The sequence below is a fragment of the Ceratotherium simum genome, chromosome 28 (assembly GCF_057802395.1).
Source record: "Ceratotherium simum simum isolate JZ-2026a chromosome 28, ASM5780239v1, whole genome shotgun sequence".
NCBI lineage: Eukaryota > Metazoa > Chordata > Mammalia > Perissodactyla > Rhinocerotidae > Ceratotherium > Ceratotherium simum.
The window spans coordinates 8,387,542-8,405,538 of NC_141927.1; the positions used below are offsets into that span (position 1 = coordinate 8,387,542).

The window sequence follows — 17,997 nt, forward strand, 5'->3', positions numbered from 1 at the left end:
ACAAAAAAGTAGACTTGAACAAATGAAAGGTGTCTGAAATGTTAATACTCTCAAAATTAATACGTACACTAAATGCACTTTAATAAAATTTCAGAAGAAGAGAAGATACTGTGAAGATGTAGGCAGAGATTGGAGTGATGTGGCCTCAAATCAAGGAATGCCAGCAACCACCAGAACCTGGAGGAGGCAAGGAACAGAATCTTCCCTAGAGTCTCAGGATGAGGTGCAGCCCTCTTTTCCCCTCTTGTTGTCTTCCTTTCTATTTCATTTATTTTTTGTAGTGACATGCTTTGATTCCTTTCTTCTTTTCTTTTGTGTATCTACTATAGGTATTTTCTTTGTGGTTACTGTGGTGCTTACATAAAACATAGTTAACAATCTATTTTAAGCTGATAACAGCTTAACTTCAATCATATGCAAATACTCTAAACTTTTACTTCTCTCCCCCACACACTTTATGTTATTGATATCACACATTACATCTATTTTTTTTTTTTTTTGGCTGAGGAAGATTGGCCCCGGGGCTAACATCCGTCCGTGCCCATCTTTCTCTACTTTATATGGGATGCCGCCACAGCATGGCTTGACAAGAGGTATGTTGGTCCAAGCCCAGGATCAAACCCAAGAACCCCGGGCTGCCAAAGCAGGTCATGCAAACAATCACTACACCACTGGGCCAGCCCTACATCTTTTTATATTATGTATTAACATATTTTTACAGCTATAGCTTTTTTTTTTTTATATTTTTGTCTTTTAAATTCTATGCTAGAATTAAAGTGACTTGTGCACTACCATTACAGTACTACAGTATTCTGTATTTGTCTATATGTTTACCTTTATCAGAGAGCTTTATACTTTCATAGACTTTTGTGTTGCTATTTAAAGTCCTTTCATGTCAACTTGAAGGGCTCCCTTTAGCATTTCTTGTACAGCGATTCTAGTGGTGATAAACTCCCTCGGCTTTTTTTAATCTGGGAAATTGTTTATTTCTCCTTCATATTCGAAGGATACTTTTGACATATATAATATACTTGATTGGTAGTTTCTATCAGCAATTTGAATATATCAACCCACTCCCTCTGGCCTGCAACGTTTCTGCCAAGAAATCCATTTAAAGTCTTATGGGGTTTCCCTTACAGGTGAAGAGTTGCTTTTCTCTTGCTGCTTTCAAAATTCTGTATTTCACATTTGACAATTTGATTATAATATGTCTTGGTGTGGATTTCTTTGAATTTATCCTAGTTAGAGTTCTCTGATGTTCTCAAATCTAGATGTCCATTCCCTTACCAAGATTTGGAAAGTCTTCTGTCATTATTTCTTTAAATAAGTTTTCTTCCCCTTTCTCTCTTCTCCTTCTGTGACTCTCATAACGTACATATCAGTCCACTAGGTGGTGTCCCATAGTCCCTTTGGCTTTCTTCACTCTTTTTCATTCTTTTTTCTCCTCTGACTGGATAATTTCAAATGACTTGTCTTTGAGTTTGTAGCTTCTTTCTTCTGCTTTATCAACCTGCTTTTGAGCCCCTCTAGGGAATTTTCAGTTCATTTATTCAACTCCAAAATTTCTGTTTGGTGCTTTTTTATATTTTCTGTCTCTTTGATGATATTATCATTTTGTTCATGCATTGCTTGCTTGAGTTTTTAGAGCATCTTTACAATGGTTATTTTGAATTCTAAGTCATGTAATTCATATAGCTCTATTTCTTTAAGGTTGGTTTCTGGAGATTTATTCTGTTCCTTTTTTGAGTGATGTGTCCCTATTCCTTCAGGTGTCTTGGAACTTAGTGTTGGGGTCCATGCATTTGTAAAAACAGCTGCTTCTCTAGTCTTGAAGGAACTAGATTTGTAAAGAAGACGACTCACTAATCAACCTAGCTAAACATTCTGGGTGCCTCTCAAACCTTTCGTGGGGAGATATGACTTCTAAAGGCCCATGTATGCAATTTCTCAATTAGAGAGCCTTGCTGCTTTCTTTATCAGGAGCTCATAATCTTACTCCTTCTGGTGAATATCAGTGCCGTGACAAGTTCTGGTTCGACATCAGCAAGCTGCCCTGATCTCTCTTGCTCTCAGTTGCCGCCGGGCATCTAAAGTATGCCAGCTCCCTGTCACCACCCCGAGTTAGAAAAGACAGATATCATCACTCTGGTAGCTGGAACACTGGACACAACTCCACTCCTCTCCCTCCAAAAGGAGAATCCTCAAGTTGTGCGCTTTCTCCCAAACATGCTGATCTGTGCCACTGCAGCAAGCTGCTCCCCACCTTCTTCGTTCTCAGTGATCCCCAGACATCCAAAGACACCAGTTCTTCAGGGCTTCTAATGAGGCAAGACAGAAACCAGTTCCTTGGGCAGCCCTTGGAAAAGCCAGAACATTGGATGCATGCTCCACTTTTTCCCCCCAAAGGAGAAGTCATGAAGTAGGGCATTCTCAACTGGCACTGAGCTGTGTTTGTTTGCTGTTAGAAACTGATGCAGGTAAAGTGAAATTGGTCTACTTACCCATTTCAGTGTGGCTGTTTTTGGCTTTGTGCTTGTCTGGGGTACTACAACTTCTTAACTGGATTCTGGAAATAAAGGTATTTTGGTCCACATCTCATAACACTATTGATAAGCTGGTGTTTCTGTGTGGGAACAAGCACTGGAATTCCCATTCCACCATCTTGCTGACATCAGTCCTCCCAAATTCATGTTTAATTTAGGTAGAATTCATGTGTACTTCAAGTCTGGCATTTATACTGGAAGTATAGTTGCAAATTATTGATGACAATTACATAGCAATTATTAACCCTTTAGTTTTAGCTTTCCAAAATTTAGCTCAAACACTGTGTAAGGGTATCTGGTAGTAAATACTACAATAAAGGGGCCTAGCTATGAATTAATTTGCTATGGCTGCTCCAACAAATTACCACAAACTTGGTGGTTTAAAACATCACACATTTATTTTCTTACAGTTCTGGAGGTCAGAAGTTTGAAATCAATTTCACTAGATTGAAATCAAAATGTTGGCAGAGCTTCACTTCTTCCAGAGACTCTAGGGAAGATTTTCCTTATACTTTTCACCTTCTGTGCATTCCTTGGCTAATAATCCCTTCTCCATCTTCAAAGGCAATAAGTAGCCCCTTGTTTCAATAGTCACATTACCTTCCTCTCTGGTCAAATATCTCTTTGCTTCCCTCTTATAAGGATACTTGTGTTTAGATTTAGGACCCACTCCGATAATCCAAGAGGATCACCCCACCTCAAGATCCTTAACTTAATTTCAACTTCAAAATCTCTATTGCATATAAAGTAAGTCTCAAGTTCCAGGGATTGGGTTCTGGTTATCTTTGAGGGTCATTATTTAGACTTCGATAAGTTATGAAGCTGAATGTTAATTTCTAGACATTCAAATATTCTTACCTAAAGTTTTTCTTCAAAAAATCTGAGGATGGAAATTTCCTAATCTTACATTCCAAAATGCATTTCAAAATTTTAAATCATGAAAATATTTTAATTATAATATATTTGACATTACCTTACTGGCTTGAATCTCTCTACTTGAGCAAAAAAGTAATTTTTTATAAACATGCAATATATGAACTTAGAACAAAGAACTTCAAATAAGATATTAGGAAAATTAAACTTTTTTCATGTATAAAAATGAGTTTTCCGTCAGTGCTCTGTCAACAAAATGCGTTAATAGCCCTCTGATCGTGACGTCACTGATTTTATGTCCATGGTAGGGTGAAATATCAGAGAATCATTACCAGCTCTGACCTTTACTGCACTACTTTCACTTTCCAAAGTAACAATCCACATTATCCTACTTCTTAAGGAATGATGGAAGTACTTAACCTCTTTTCTAAATGCAAACTTTCAAATTTGACAATGTTTCTGTAAACAACAGTTTTACTGATAGTAAAGTAATATATGTTCATTGTAGAAAAAATGAAAATAAAACCAGAAAAACACAGACTATTCACTATTTATCTTCCCAGTTTTTTCATATGAATTATAATTCATTCCAAAAGTTATGATTATTATATACTGCTGTGCAAAATTCATTTTTAGTCAATATATTATGAATATTTAAAACTATTACATAAGATTATCAAGATATTTTTTAAAGATTATGGCACATTCTATCATTTGAAGGTTTCATGTTATATTTTACCAATTCTCTACTTCTGTTCAGTGGTAGGAAGGCTAATAGACCCCCTGGATTTTCATATCTAATCTCCAGAACCTGCAAATATGTTACCTTGGTAAATGGGACTTGGAAAACATGATTAAATTAATGATTTTGATATTTGGAGATTATCCTGTGTTATCTGGGTGAGCCCTATATAATCACAAAGGTCTTGATAAGTGAAAGAGGGATGCAGGAGAGTCAGGGTCAGACTCAGAGAGAGATCCGAAGATGCTACACTGCTGGCTTTGAAGATGGAAGGGGGCCATAAGCCAGAGAATGCAGGTGGCCTCTGGAAAGTGGAAGAAGTAAAAATATGGATTCTCCCTTAGAGCCTGCAGATGAAATACAATCCTGCCAATACCTTGATTTCAGCCCATTTCAATAAGCCCAGTAAGACTCATTTCAGGCTTCCAACCTCCAGAACTGCAAAAAAATAATGTCTGTGTTTTTTTAATCAACTAAATTTGTTGTAATTTCTTACAGCAGCAATAGGAAACTAATGCATCACTCTTACAAACAGCATGGTAATAATGATCATTTTACATAAATCTTTTTTCATTTTAGATAAATCTTTTTTCATAGTGTAGGTTTTTTTATGTGATAAATTCCTAGAAATTTTTATGGTATATATTGTCAAAATGGTGTATAGAATGTCTGTACCAAAATAAAGATGCATTGATAACAAGGAAGAGAGCCTGTTCTTTCTTTGTTTTCCAATACTAGGTATTATCATTTAATTTTTCTGATAAATTGATAGTTAAAAAACAATGGTATCATTTTAATTAATGTTCTCAGTTTAGTCCTGTGGATGAACACATATTTACAAGTAATGAATCATTTGTATTCTTTAATGAAATACGTTTTTATATTTTGCCAATTTTTTCTGTTAGAATATGTGTCTTTTTGTTGTTGAAATAATTCCAGATTTGTTAAAATTAAGAACTCTTGTCATGTAAGCGGTAAATATTTTTCTCAGATTTTGCGTATCTTTTAATGTTTTTTAAATAATACTTTAATGAGTAAAATGTAATTTATATTATGTCAAATCTATAAATCTTTTCTTTTGTGATTTCTTACATTGTTTACATACTTCTTGCCCCATAATAAGTGAAATCTTAATCTATATTTTCTTCTAATTTTACAAATCAGTTCACTCTCAAATTTTAACTTTCACTGCATCTGAAAGTTTTTTGGTAAAAATGTGAGTAGGGACATAATGTTATATATACTTATAAGTACTTAACATGTATGTCTGTGCCAATACCATATAGTATTAATTATTGTAGCTTCTCCACTCTATTTCATTACCTGATGCATCCTAGAAACCAGCTCAAGTACTACCATTCTCTGATTCACATCTGTCTAGTCTGATGTGGATGGCACTTTGCTAACCTATCTTTCTTATGTGAAAAGGAAATTGCAGAAAACTTGAGGAAAAGGAATTTGTCTTGTTCTACCTTGTATCCCTAAAGACTAGTCTAGTGATTAGCACATAGTACAACCCAGTAATTTTTGCTGAATAAATGAATTCATTAAAAGACAAACCAGACAAGAGATAAGCCTGAAAAAAGATATCTACATATTTGAAAACAAGAATATTATAGAAATATAATGAATTCAAAGAGTTTTAAATATGTTTCCATACTTGATACTCACATTCACCCAACTAGTGAAATAGGCACTAATACTAAGATAGCTGTTCTTGAATAAAAAAGACTAAGGTTTGGTAAATGAATTATAGATTGTAAGTATGTCAGAATTGCAAGTTCATTGCCAGCCTTGTTGAATACCTTCACTGACAGGCAAATCACTACATTCCAAGGCAGCCCAAGTACTCTTTAGAAAACTCTGACTTTTGCGAAATTCTTTTATACTGAGCCAAAAAACTATTTCCCAATAAACTGGAATCCATTGGCCCAAATCTCTCTCTTTGAAGCACAAAGAGCAAAGCAAGTTTCCTTCTACCCGATAATCTTTCAAATGCTATTTGAATGAAATCATCATGTTCTTATTTGTAAATATTTTTTCCTATAAGTTGCTGTATTCCTGGGTGTTAGAAAAGAGAATAGAAATTAGATCCGTGAATTCTAATCCAGTCTAAAACTTACTCAGTTGCTTACGTTGGCTGAAATATCTACTCTAGTCAAATAGTCATCATTAGGAGTATTATAAGGTAAGTAGGGTGAGTCCAGGGACAATTAGACTTTAGAAAGCATGACAGTGGGCATTAAAATTATGATACAGCTTCAGGGAAGACATCATCATCATTATGATCACCATCATGTTCCTAAACAGTTGTATACTGCTTATCATGTGCCAGTTGTGTTATAATTGTTTTGAAGTGTCAACTCATTTTATCCTTGAACAACCTTAGGAAGCTAGGCAGCATTAGTAGGTCCCTCTTACTAATGAGGGACTGAGGCACACAGGTTAAGTGACTTGTCCAGGGTAAGGTAGGTAGAAAGGTGCAGAGACCACAGAGACCATGGAACAAACCCAAAGAGTTTCGCCCCAGGATCAGTGTCCTTACCCACCACACTACGTTGTCTCTCTTTCTATATTCCTCATGGTTTATGCATTTGGTTTCGTTGTTGTTGTTTTATATTAGTGGGTTTTTTATTTAAAACACTCATTTGAGGACTACTAGTCTGGCTGAAATATTGCATAAGGAGATGCTCACTCTTTATTATAACAGACCTTAGGAATTCAGTATGGTTTTCTAACATAAGTTCTAGCTAGGGTTGAAATTATTTTTGACTCTCCAAGACTAATCAGTAACCTTACATCAATACTAACTTGTCTGATCTTCAAGCTTCTTATAAGTAGAAGATTTCAGCAATCTGATTGGCTTGTCAACCCCCTAGGTCAGAACAGATGGTTTGCCCACTGCTGTGATTTCTGTCAACCTATGAAACCGGCTTTGTCTTGTCATGAATTCCTGCTTTCTTCCCCCTTCTCACTCCCATCTATTAAGCTACTAAGAACTGTTTTCTCTTTCATTAACTTCCAAGGAATAAATATGAACTACAAGCAGACTTATAGATTTACTACACATGAGGTTAGTTGAGAGCAAAACCAATATATCTATTTTATCTGAGCTCACTGCCCGCTTTTGTTTTAGGCAAATAGGGGCGAATTTTTATGTGTGCATTAGATATCAAAGAATTCATTGTCTAGTAAACTCAGTTTTTGATGCATTGACCTCAAGTCACAGTCATAAAATTTGGAAAATAAAATATATTCACTCTTGAAATCAATGATACCAGATGCCAGACCCTCACTATAATTTGTCAAAACCCAAATAGAGTCCCTGTCTAATAAATTATGGGAGGTATATTTGTGAATAAGGCTGTCCTTTGCTCAGTCCTCAGGGGAATTATTCAAGGAGCCAAGTCACTTAGCAACGGTAGTGGTTTGGATTGTTGGATATCTAATTTTCTAACCAGTTTCCATATTTCATTGTCCTATATGCATCTGCTTTGCAGAAGTAAAATACCTACCCTACTTCTTGCTCACTCAGTCAAATGAAACTTACGGAGCACAATAATAACACCTTGCCAAGGGGCTCTCAGATAAGAAAGTCTGAATCCCAAATCAGAACACAGACCTCCTAATCACATAGCAGAAAGTGACTGAGCAGTGAGCTGCTTCCAGTGTTGAGGGGGCCTAAATGGCTATGCCAAATGAATAGAAGTTGTGGTTAGAATGTAGGTGCATCCCTCAATGCGAGCAGTGGGTTCAGTTACACACTCATTGCCACAACAAGTTGGAGCCAACAAATGACCAGGGACTCGAAGGACTAAACTGACAGATTAAGGGATGAGAAGCTTCTGGGAAACTGAGTAGATGAGGAGGGATAGAGTTATACTTAAAAATATATCAATGGATCACAAAGTCTTTGAGAAGTTCACTCTTTTTTCTCTCTACAGGGTTCTCCACATTTCAAATTGAATATGACAAAATGATTTAATGGGCAACATGAGCCAAAGATGTAGGAGCTACACTTCAGATCACCTGCCATTGGTGAGGGCTGATAGTATTTAGAATTCTATGTCTAAAATATAGATTGCATGAGAATGGAGATTATTTACAAACTTATTTATGAGAAGTAGGTTTCGCTGCTAGACAGATGATTAGTGAAATGGAACAGACATATTTCAGTGCAGTTGCCCTTCATATGTCTCTCTGTAGACTGGGAGATATTGACCACATTGAGATATGTGTTTTTGTTTAAGAGGAAAGAGACGGTGGGGAGACAGAGAGAGAGAAGCTGAGATAAAGAAGGGAGTAACTCCTCAGATCCTGAGGAGCACAGGTGGAAGACGGGCCTTGGGCCATTGGTTTTATCATTTAGTTCACATATCCAGCCAACAGGTTTCTTTTCCTTTTTAAGTATATGAGGTAGGAGTGCTTAATTTAGTTGAATCAAGCACGAGAACTATGGAGAAAAATACAGACTCTCTGTAAATTACTGAAGTTGGTCAACAAGTCTTTTCTTCACAATCATTCTCTTACACATTCTTTTCCAAACAGCTTATTTCCAAGCAACTTATATTGCCTGCAAACATATCTCTCGCTCACCTGTGCTTTATATTTCTTTATTTCACTTCCTGTTTCTCCCTCACCTTGTCTATTCCTCTGACGTCCCTACAAGGCAGCCTGGCACAGGGTAATCTCCACCTCCTCTAGACCTTTAAGTGATTTTTGAATGTATCGATTGGCACTAACTGTACCCAGTAGTTTATGGTACCTATCTTCCCTATGGTTTTTCATGAAGTGTTTGCTGACAGGGAGAGAGTCTTACTTCATTTGGTAGCTCCACTGGGCCAAATTAAGGAATTTTAGTTATTTGAAATATGAAAAGACAGATAATATGAGCTCTTGCTTTTATTCCAATCACAATGGTATTCTACCCATTCCAAAAATGCATAATATATATATTTATTTCACATTTAATTTCCAGTATGACAGACCAAAGGTAGAAGTACCAAATTAATCAAATGATCTCCGATTTCTCTTCTGAGCTCCCACACATACCACTCCTTCAGAGTGTTAGTAGAGCTCTGTGATATATCGAAGTTTGCTGTCTAAATGTGGAATAAATATCTTGACTATTGGTTTCATCACCTCATGCCACTTGTCAGAATTATGATTTCTTACAAACTTCTATAACTAAAGTTAGCAATTTGGATGTAGTCTAAATATAGAGGATCTGTAGATTTTAAGGACATCTGTGGTAGCTTAAAATAATGCACAGTGAAAACATACTTTGTCCAGTGTAGGCTGAGACAAAACTGAAAAGAAAATGTCAGTTTTACCACATTAAAATATGACCATGCAATCATTTTCTTAAGGCTCTCTGCAAACTAACTTGCAATAATCCAAAGCATTTTCAGATAGTGTAATTATATTCCCAATGATGAATATCATTTATAAAGTCTCAGGGATCAATTCATGCTATATAGCTAATGTAATGGAAATTGATCAACTGTCTACTACAGGCTTAAAGAATTCAATTTAGTGGATAGAGCTAATTTTTCAGAACTAATTTTCAAAATAAAGTTACATTGGGAAATATAAGGAGAGTGATATAATTCCTTCACCTTTTGTAGGTTATGACTTTTTAAATTTGCTATTAATTCTCCATTTCCACTTGTCAGTGACATTGATGAAGCTCTAAATTGACACTTCAGCATTAGGGACTATGTTTATAAATAATGTTAATTTTTAACTGAGTGGCTAATCAACTTCCTCCTCCTCTTAATCACTGTGTGTGTGTGTGTGTGTGTGTATGTGTGTGTGTGTGTGTGTGTGTAGGGAGGTGGTTGCCCAGTCTCACACATTTGCTTTGTTATATTTCTTATTTTCTGCCCATTGTTTCTCACATTTGAAGTGGCAATATATTTTAGACAAACATAAATATTTCAGCTCTCCTTTTCCTAAAAATTTAGCTATGTACTCTGTCCAGGAGTACATGCCCTCTACTTCCCAAAGTAGCGAATTCTTCCTCTATTACTTCATAGAAATGTGTACTTCTTTTCTCTTTTCATTTTCACGGAAATCAGCAACTTTAAAGAATAAAATAACAAACACAATTTATGAGCAATACTTTGTTCAAGACAATCTTCCTTTAGCTGATGGATTATTTAAAAATGTATCAATATGATATATTTTCTGATATTGGAGGAAAATTGTCTTCTACCTAGAAAGTTGTCGGGGTTGACCAAGTGTTGTCTTAGATTAGAGTCTTAGGTTATAATTACACCAGGTCAGCAGGAACTGCCCTGGGTAGATAAGAAACATGATTAACTTCTTTTCGATGGAGTTACAAGAGTAAAAAGCAAAGTAACGCTAACCAGCCATATAACCACTAAGATTCGTTAAGTCTAAAATCATCTTATTCCATAAAAAGTATATATAAATTAAGAAGGTTAGAATTTATTTAGAATGATAAAATAAAGCAGCATGAAAAACATTATAATCACACGGTATCAAGAATCATGAAATAAACGCAAGAAGTTGTAGGGGCAATAAATGCTACAGTGGCTAACGCAATAAAAGTCTACCCTCTGCTGGGATTGTGAAATAAATTGTACTAAGTGAGTTATTTTTTGTTGTTGTTGGCATGAAATCACTGAATAAATTATCTGAATCAGGAATTTATTTGGAAATAAATTCTTCTGTAATTCAATCCTCACCTTTTGCTCCCGTAATATTAGGCAATAAAAGAGCGAAACTTGAACAGCAAACTCTTTTTTACCTCCAAACTATGTTTGAGTCACCTTTTTAAAAAATATTAACATCACCATAATCTCATAATCCCAGGAGTTTACATTTTATTGGTAAAATGATCGTTTTAAGCATAACTGACGCTTGCGAAAAGGTGCTCAATATTTCTTGTGATTTATTCTTTGACAGAAGTCAATAAGAATCTTTTGCAAAGTTTACTTAAGTGTCACATCATTTTTGTGAGGCAGGGAAAGGAAGATAATAGCATACCCACGGTTGAATTAACATTTTTAAAAAGGGGAGCATCCACAGACTTCTGGTGATTTTCCTAGAATCAGCGAAGAGTCTACACATTTATACCTGGCTCTGTTCTCTGTTCTATTCTATTAGAACAGGCTCTGCTCAAATTTGAAGAGGAAGAGAAATGCAAGTATTCCACTTAATGATAACTGAATTTTGGATAAAACTTTACAGTCAAATTAAAACACAAATGAAGTCCAGATTAAGTTGACCTCTGATCTGCTGTGTCTGTATTCGTGGTAAAGGTCAATGTCCTTTTGACTCATATATGTATATCCTAAGAATTTTTTTCTTCGTATGTAACATTGCCTCACTTAACTCTAAATCCCTGTTTATGCAACACACAGCAATGTGTACGTACACTCCCAAAATAAGAAGCAATACTAGAATGACTTACATGGTAAAGACGTCCAGTGTATCTCCAGTGGTTCTTGCCATCTCAAAGTAGGTTTGCAGAATGTTGACAGTTCCAGACAGCGCTTCATGACCACAGCCACAGAAGAGGGCAACTCCAGCGTAGAGCAGGATGGTGGCAATCAGAGATGCGTAGGGAATGCCTCCCAGGCATTTAATACAGCACTCAAAACACCCTGCAGAAGATCAACAGAAGAAAAGTTAGAAATTAATATTTTTGGTTAATCTGATTAAATTTCTTTTTTTTTTCTTTTTGCTGAGGAAGACTGGCCCTGGGCTAACATCCGTGCCCATCTTCCTCTACTTTACATGGGACGCCGCCACAGCATGGCTTGCCAAGCGGTGCACCAGTGCGTGCCCGGGATCCGAACCGGCGAACCCTGGGCCACCGCAGCAGAGCGCGCGCACTTAACCGCTTGCACCCCCAGGCCGGCCTGATTAAATTTCTTTTCAAACTTCAGCATTAAGGGCAAGTATATGTGCACTTACAGATGACATCAGGTCAAACATATAAATCAAGTCCTAGGCTGCCCTAGAGGGTATAAAATCAAGTTTCTTAATATAAACCCATGCTCCACAGACAAGAGAATGCTTCCTTCCCCTGAGGGCTTCCTCTTCCACCCCAAAACCAGCAGAAGCCCTTCCTTCCCAACTCAGACTGCCTAGAATAATCTTCACATACATGGACGCATATCATTCTATCTTAACTTTATTACTTTCAAATTTCACATGCTTAATTTTTTGCATCAATGACATTTATTCTTTTGAACTCCCTGTAGCTGTATCTTTTAAACGATGAGTCAAAACCTGTTAGCTGTGGGTGAGCCCAATTTAGTGAACTTTGACCAGCAATTTTTAAAAATAAAAGAGAATAGACTAGCCAATATCTGAGTGCATTGCATGTAGAAAGGCAAATCATTTTAGAATCCTTTGAGTTCAGATATTTCTGTACATCATCTTTGTAGTGACTCATAATGCAAAATCTATTTCTTGCTGTGGTTAAAAAAATATTAGAGAGATACTGTTACAGTAGAAAAGAGAGACCAGGCAGGTTAGACCATATATCCACCACTGCATGTTTTTTGGCAAGTTTGTCATTTTGATTTCATCATTTGTAAAATGCTGACAGTAAGAATTTCCCTCAATGGATCTTGTGAGCATTAAATGAGTTAATACATAAAACAGTGCATGACATAGGGTAACTACTCATTAAATGTTACATCTACCATTCTGAGACGTTATTTTAACTATTATCAATATAAACTATTATCATGTTGTAGAATGATTTTCAAAAATTCTTTAACCACAGTAATCACTTTTGTTTTTTGAAGTTTCATCACTTTAGCCTTTAATTTTCAAAAGATGACTTTAAACATTTAGTCTGAGACATCAGAAAAACATGATTATTAATATTCAACATAAGTATCAGAATTTCCTAGGTGACTTCTAGATATTTTCTTCTAAGAGATTAACTAGAAATGCTTAAGTATATACATGCTTTGTAATAAGAAATATTGATGAGATATTATGTGCCAGCTAGTGGTGAGAAAGGAAACTTCAGGTAAGACGAATTCCTAAGATGCTCTCAGTTTCACCTCTGTCCACTTCTGTCCCTTACCCATTCCCCATACATATCCTATTCCAAAGATTTCCTCCTACTTTTCTCCTTTTGGAAATTCTTGATCGAATCTCCTTTTGTAATGTTCAAAAACTCTCCACATAATTGACTTTTTCTTTCCTCAGAAACAAATATCAAATGAGATGGGAAAATGGATTAGTGTTTATTTTACTTAAGTAAGTCTTAGGAAGATCCGTGTGCACTTTATCTAGAATGCATATATGTTTAGAGCAACACATGATACATGCAGTAATTGCAAAGTTCCTAGGTGAAGTAACTCTATATTCAGAAGGTGGGCTAGTCTGTTATTTTAAAGATTTTATTTATTCATTTTTTTCCCCCCAAAGCCCCAGTAGATAGTTGTATGTCATAGGTTCACATCCTTCTAGTTGCTGTACGTGGGACTCGGCCTTGGGTTGGACGGAGAAGTGGTGCCTTGGGGCGTGCCCGGGATCCGAACCCGGGCCGCCAGCATCAGAGCGCACGCACTTAACCGCTAAGCCACGGAGCCGGCCCCTAGTCTGTTATTTTAATATTGATCACTGAACTGGCCTTCTTAAGCGAATTTATGGCTCATTTATTCTGCTCCAGAGGAGGTAAAAAAAAGAAGTGTGAACACCTCCTCACTTCCATAGCTCTTGGTTGTACAGGCAAAATCATTTCCTGAACATTCATCCCCCGACACACACACACACACACATACACACACACAAAACACGGAGAAGTAGAAAAGGATAGAACAGCTTGACACTTCATACGATAGGAAGAATTTCAGCAGCAGATGGATGAGACCAGTGTGTGTAGTATCTGAATGTCACTGCACACAGTTTTGGGTGGAGATTAACAGGGCAGCAGAAAAATCTTTGGACTATCTCTGTCTCTCCATGTCATAAAATTTAAAAATAAAGACAAAAAAAAAAGAAACAAAGCTAGTACTAACCCAAAGAAGACTTACCCTTAATTTTGGCAAGTGCACCAAACAGCCCCATGATCTCAAATTCCATTCCTTTCTGATTTTTCTCTCCTACCATCCACAAAGACTTTGATACAGGTGTGTGAGATTTCTACTGCAGACATTGAGGTGTCAAAACCAGATTAACCTTTCAATAAACTTCAAATTCATAGGTGGGAATTACCTTTGCTGGGTCCTAGACCTAAAGCTCATAACAGAGTAAAGATAAAACCAGAATGAGAATGGCCGAGGAGCAAATGAAGTGGTAAGCCCATAGCTGATCACCAGAACTGCCAAGGAGGACTTCTGATTAATTCTACTACTAATTTCTAATTTACAGTTTCTACTTATTTCACATTTTCTCCATTGTGGTTTAGATGGACCAATATGAGCCTCCAGGCAAGCAAGCCTAGTTAACTAGACTATACATGCAAAAGGGGGGGGGAGCTATTACTGTCATAGTTAATTATAGCCTTGAGTAGTGTCTTTTAAATTTGGAAAAACATGAGATAAAGTTCAATACTAGGTAAACCTAAATCAACCATCCTGAGTTAATAGGCATTCCCTAAGGAGAATGAGTTTAAGATCTCTGAATTAAATGGAAATATTTCTTTTACTCCCTATTTAAATGCCTCAGAATTATATTACCCCTATTGACAAATACAAATTCCTCTAAACCTCCATTACTTCCAGGTCAGGCTAGAATATTTCAATTGAAGTGTTGATCCTCTGCAAAACTGTTACTCAAAGGAAGAAACTTTAAGTATCTCATCACGCACATTTTGCACTTATAATGGGCTAGATCCTAATTAGCCCCGCTCTTCCGCAGGGCCTGAGTTGCCGATTGGATTTAAAAGAAGATTCTTAGAACTTCCATCTGGGGAAGTAGCGCATCATTTCAGCGTTCTCTCCAGCTGCCAGAATCCCATGTAGTTGCTGGCAGGGGAGTTTCTTTCCACCCACAGTGAGAAACAGCCTTGGCAGAGCAGCAGAGTCACCATAGCAACCATGCTCCAGGGCCCAGGATACGGTCCCAACAACCATCCTTTAAGGCTGAGGATTCTGCTGCCACCCTTCACCATGTTTTTACTGCACCTCAAATGAGAAACCACTCTATTAAATGAATATCAGTGAAAGCATTGTAAGTGGAGTGCTGGCACTGGAGAAAATACCTTTCTTGAGAAAATCTCTGTAAAAACAATAAACATTACTTTGCATAGGAAACATTTTCAATACAAATATTACAAGAATAGAGCCAATGATTTTCAAATAAACTTGATGGTTCAAACACTGAACACAGAATTTACATGCTATAGACACTATCTATATACACAAAGAAGCATTTCTCATATCCAGTTCCTGGTTGTATTTTTTCAAATGAACTAACACTATGCCTTTACTTTCACATGAAAAAAAGATATTAAAAGAATTATAAGACTTTCTTTCCAACACATTCTCAAACAATAGCATTGGTTCAATGTTTGTGGGGGGATAGATTGACTTGTCCTAATATAGTAATTTCAAAAAATAATAGAAGCTCTTGAGATACTTTTAATTTTTAAAAAGATGAAATATATGATAGTTTACTTCCTTTTAAACATCATGAGATAAATACAAGCCTTTGCTTTTGCTCAACCCACAAAGTGCACCAAAATAAATAAAGGGAAAAGAAACTAAACCAACAAGAAAAAGAGCATGGGAGATAAACAACTGAGAAGAGAGGCCAACACAACGGTGGGTTCTGGAAAAGAGATTGACAAGTGAGATTGATAAGACTGACAATTTATTCATTGACAAGTTTTTCCTAGCACCATTTACCAAAGAGTTGATTTTTCCTCTACCGAATCACAATTGCACCTATGTCATTACCAAGCATCCAGAGAGGTATGGGTCTGTTTGTGAGCTATCTATTCTGCTCAGTGGGTCTATTGGTCCGTCCCTGAGCGAATACCATACTGCCTTATAGTTTGTCTTGGTTTGTGGTGGAGAAAATTTCCGTTCACCTTCCTCACGTGTATCATGCTATTCATGGCCCTTTTACATTATCATACAAATTTTAGAAACGGTTTGCCTGATTCCACAGTTTAACTCATTGGGATTCTGATTGGTATTTTTATATAGATTTTGCATCTAGAAATTTTGCAAAATTCTTTTGTTGATCCTCTGAATTATTTTGAGTTGGCTATGTTGATAATTATACCATCTGTGAAGATTTTGAGCTTTCTTTCTTTCTTTTCATCATTTGTACCTTTTTATTTATCTTTCTGTTGACTTACTCTGTTGGGGAGAATGCAGTGAGAAGAGTAGCAATAATGATAATAAGCACCTTTTCTTGATCCTAATATTAAAGAAAACACTCACTAGGTTTTACCCTTAAGTGTGATGTTTGCTGTTGGTTTATTGGTTAAAGAAGGTCTCTAATTTTGAATTCCTTAGCATGCTTTTTTCCCATCTGTTGAAATAATTTTATTTTTTTTCCTTTTATCTGCCATTCCAATAAATTTTTCTAATTTAAACTAAACTTGCATTCCTGAGAAAAATCCAACTGAGTCATGCTGTATTTTTTAATACAGTGCTGAATTTGTCATGCTAATATTTTCTGCAATACTTTTGCACTTATCAATTCATTCCACACATAGTTTTTGAGGCCTCACCAGGTGCCAGGCACTATGCTAATTGCTGGAGCTGTGGAAGTAAATTAAATAAACAAAAATCTCTCGTTCTAGAGGTGAGAGATGGATCATAAACAAGACGCAGAAGTAATATTTGTGAGATTGTGAAAAGTGCAGAGAAGAAAACCAAAACAGGGAAGGGGTAGGGAATATTGGAATAATGGTTTCATTTCTTCAGGAAAGGATTAACTGAGATGACATTTTTTAAAAGACGAGAAGGAGGTAAAGGAGCCATCCAAGAGGCACTCTAGGAAAAGTGGATTTCCAACAGAGGAAAAGTAAATGCTAAAATTCTGAGGCAGGTGTGTGCTTAGAGTATTTGAGGAAAATCCAAAAAGCCAGCGGTGGCGAAATAAACAAAGGAACCTAAGATGAAATTAGAAATGTAATGGATGAGGAGAGGGATATCTAGGTTAACGAATGTGACCAACTTCTAATTTTTGCTTTCTTGTTTTGGAATCAAGTTTATACTAGTCTTGTGAAGTGATCTCCTCTTTCTGTACCCTGGGGAGGTTTGCATAAGGTTTAGCTGCATAACAAATGTTCGATAGAACCAGCTAGTAAAACCATCCAGGCTGCATTGTACTTTATGGGAAGAATTTTAACTACTGTCTATTTTGCTAATGGTTATAGAACTAATAAAGTTTTCTATTTCTTCTTAAGTCTGTTTGCTAAGTTCAGTTTTTATAGGCATTTGTAAGCCTAATATAAGATTTAAAATTTATAGTGAGGTTGTCCATAACTTTGTTTTATAGTATTTGTAATTTATTCATCAGCTGCACATATTTCCTTTTGTTTTCCCTGATGATTTCAATTCCCTTCCTGCCTCCCTTCCTTCCTTCCTTTCTTCCTTCCTCCCTCCCTCCACCTCTCTATCCCTCCATCCCTCCCTCCCCGTCCCCCACTCTTCTCTCTTCTTCTTTCTCTCTTTCTTTCTTTATTCTTAAAGTGCATCAGTCAGGATAGCCTATGTTTTATGTTCTATGTTTGCTACAAAAATAAAAAAAAAAATTCAATAACTTAGAACATCAGATTTTATTTTTCAATCAGTCTTTAATATTTCCATCCCAGGTTAGTAGTGAGGGCTCTCTGCCCATTATAGCCCATTCAGAAACTCAGGCCAATAAAGGAGACATCAT

The 17,997-nt window shown here is 36.3% G+C and overlaps 1 protein-coding gene across 3 annotated transcripts in view; it reads right to left on the bottom strand.

Moving 5' to 3' along the window:
- Positions 1-17,997, bottom strand: part of GPM6A (glycoprotein M6A) — a 323,217-nt gene that overhangs the window by 40,930 nt on the left and 264,290 nt on the right. For all 3 annotated transcript variants that reach the window (XM_087418312.1, XM_014786228.2, XM_087418313.1), the window contains exon 2: positions 11,600-11,792. In XM_087418312.1, the coding sequence (XP_087274438.1) occupies positions 11,600-11,792 (193 nt within the window). The remainder of the gene's footprint in view (positions 1-11,599; positions 11,793-17,997) is intronic.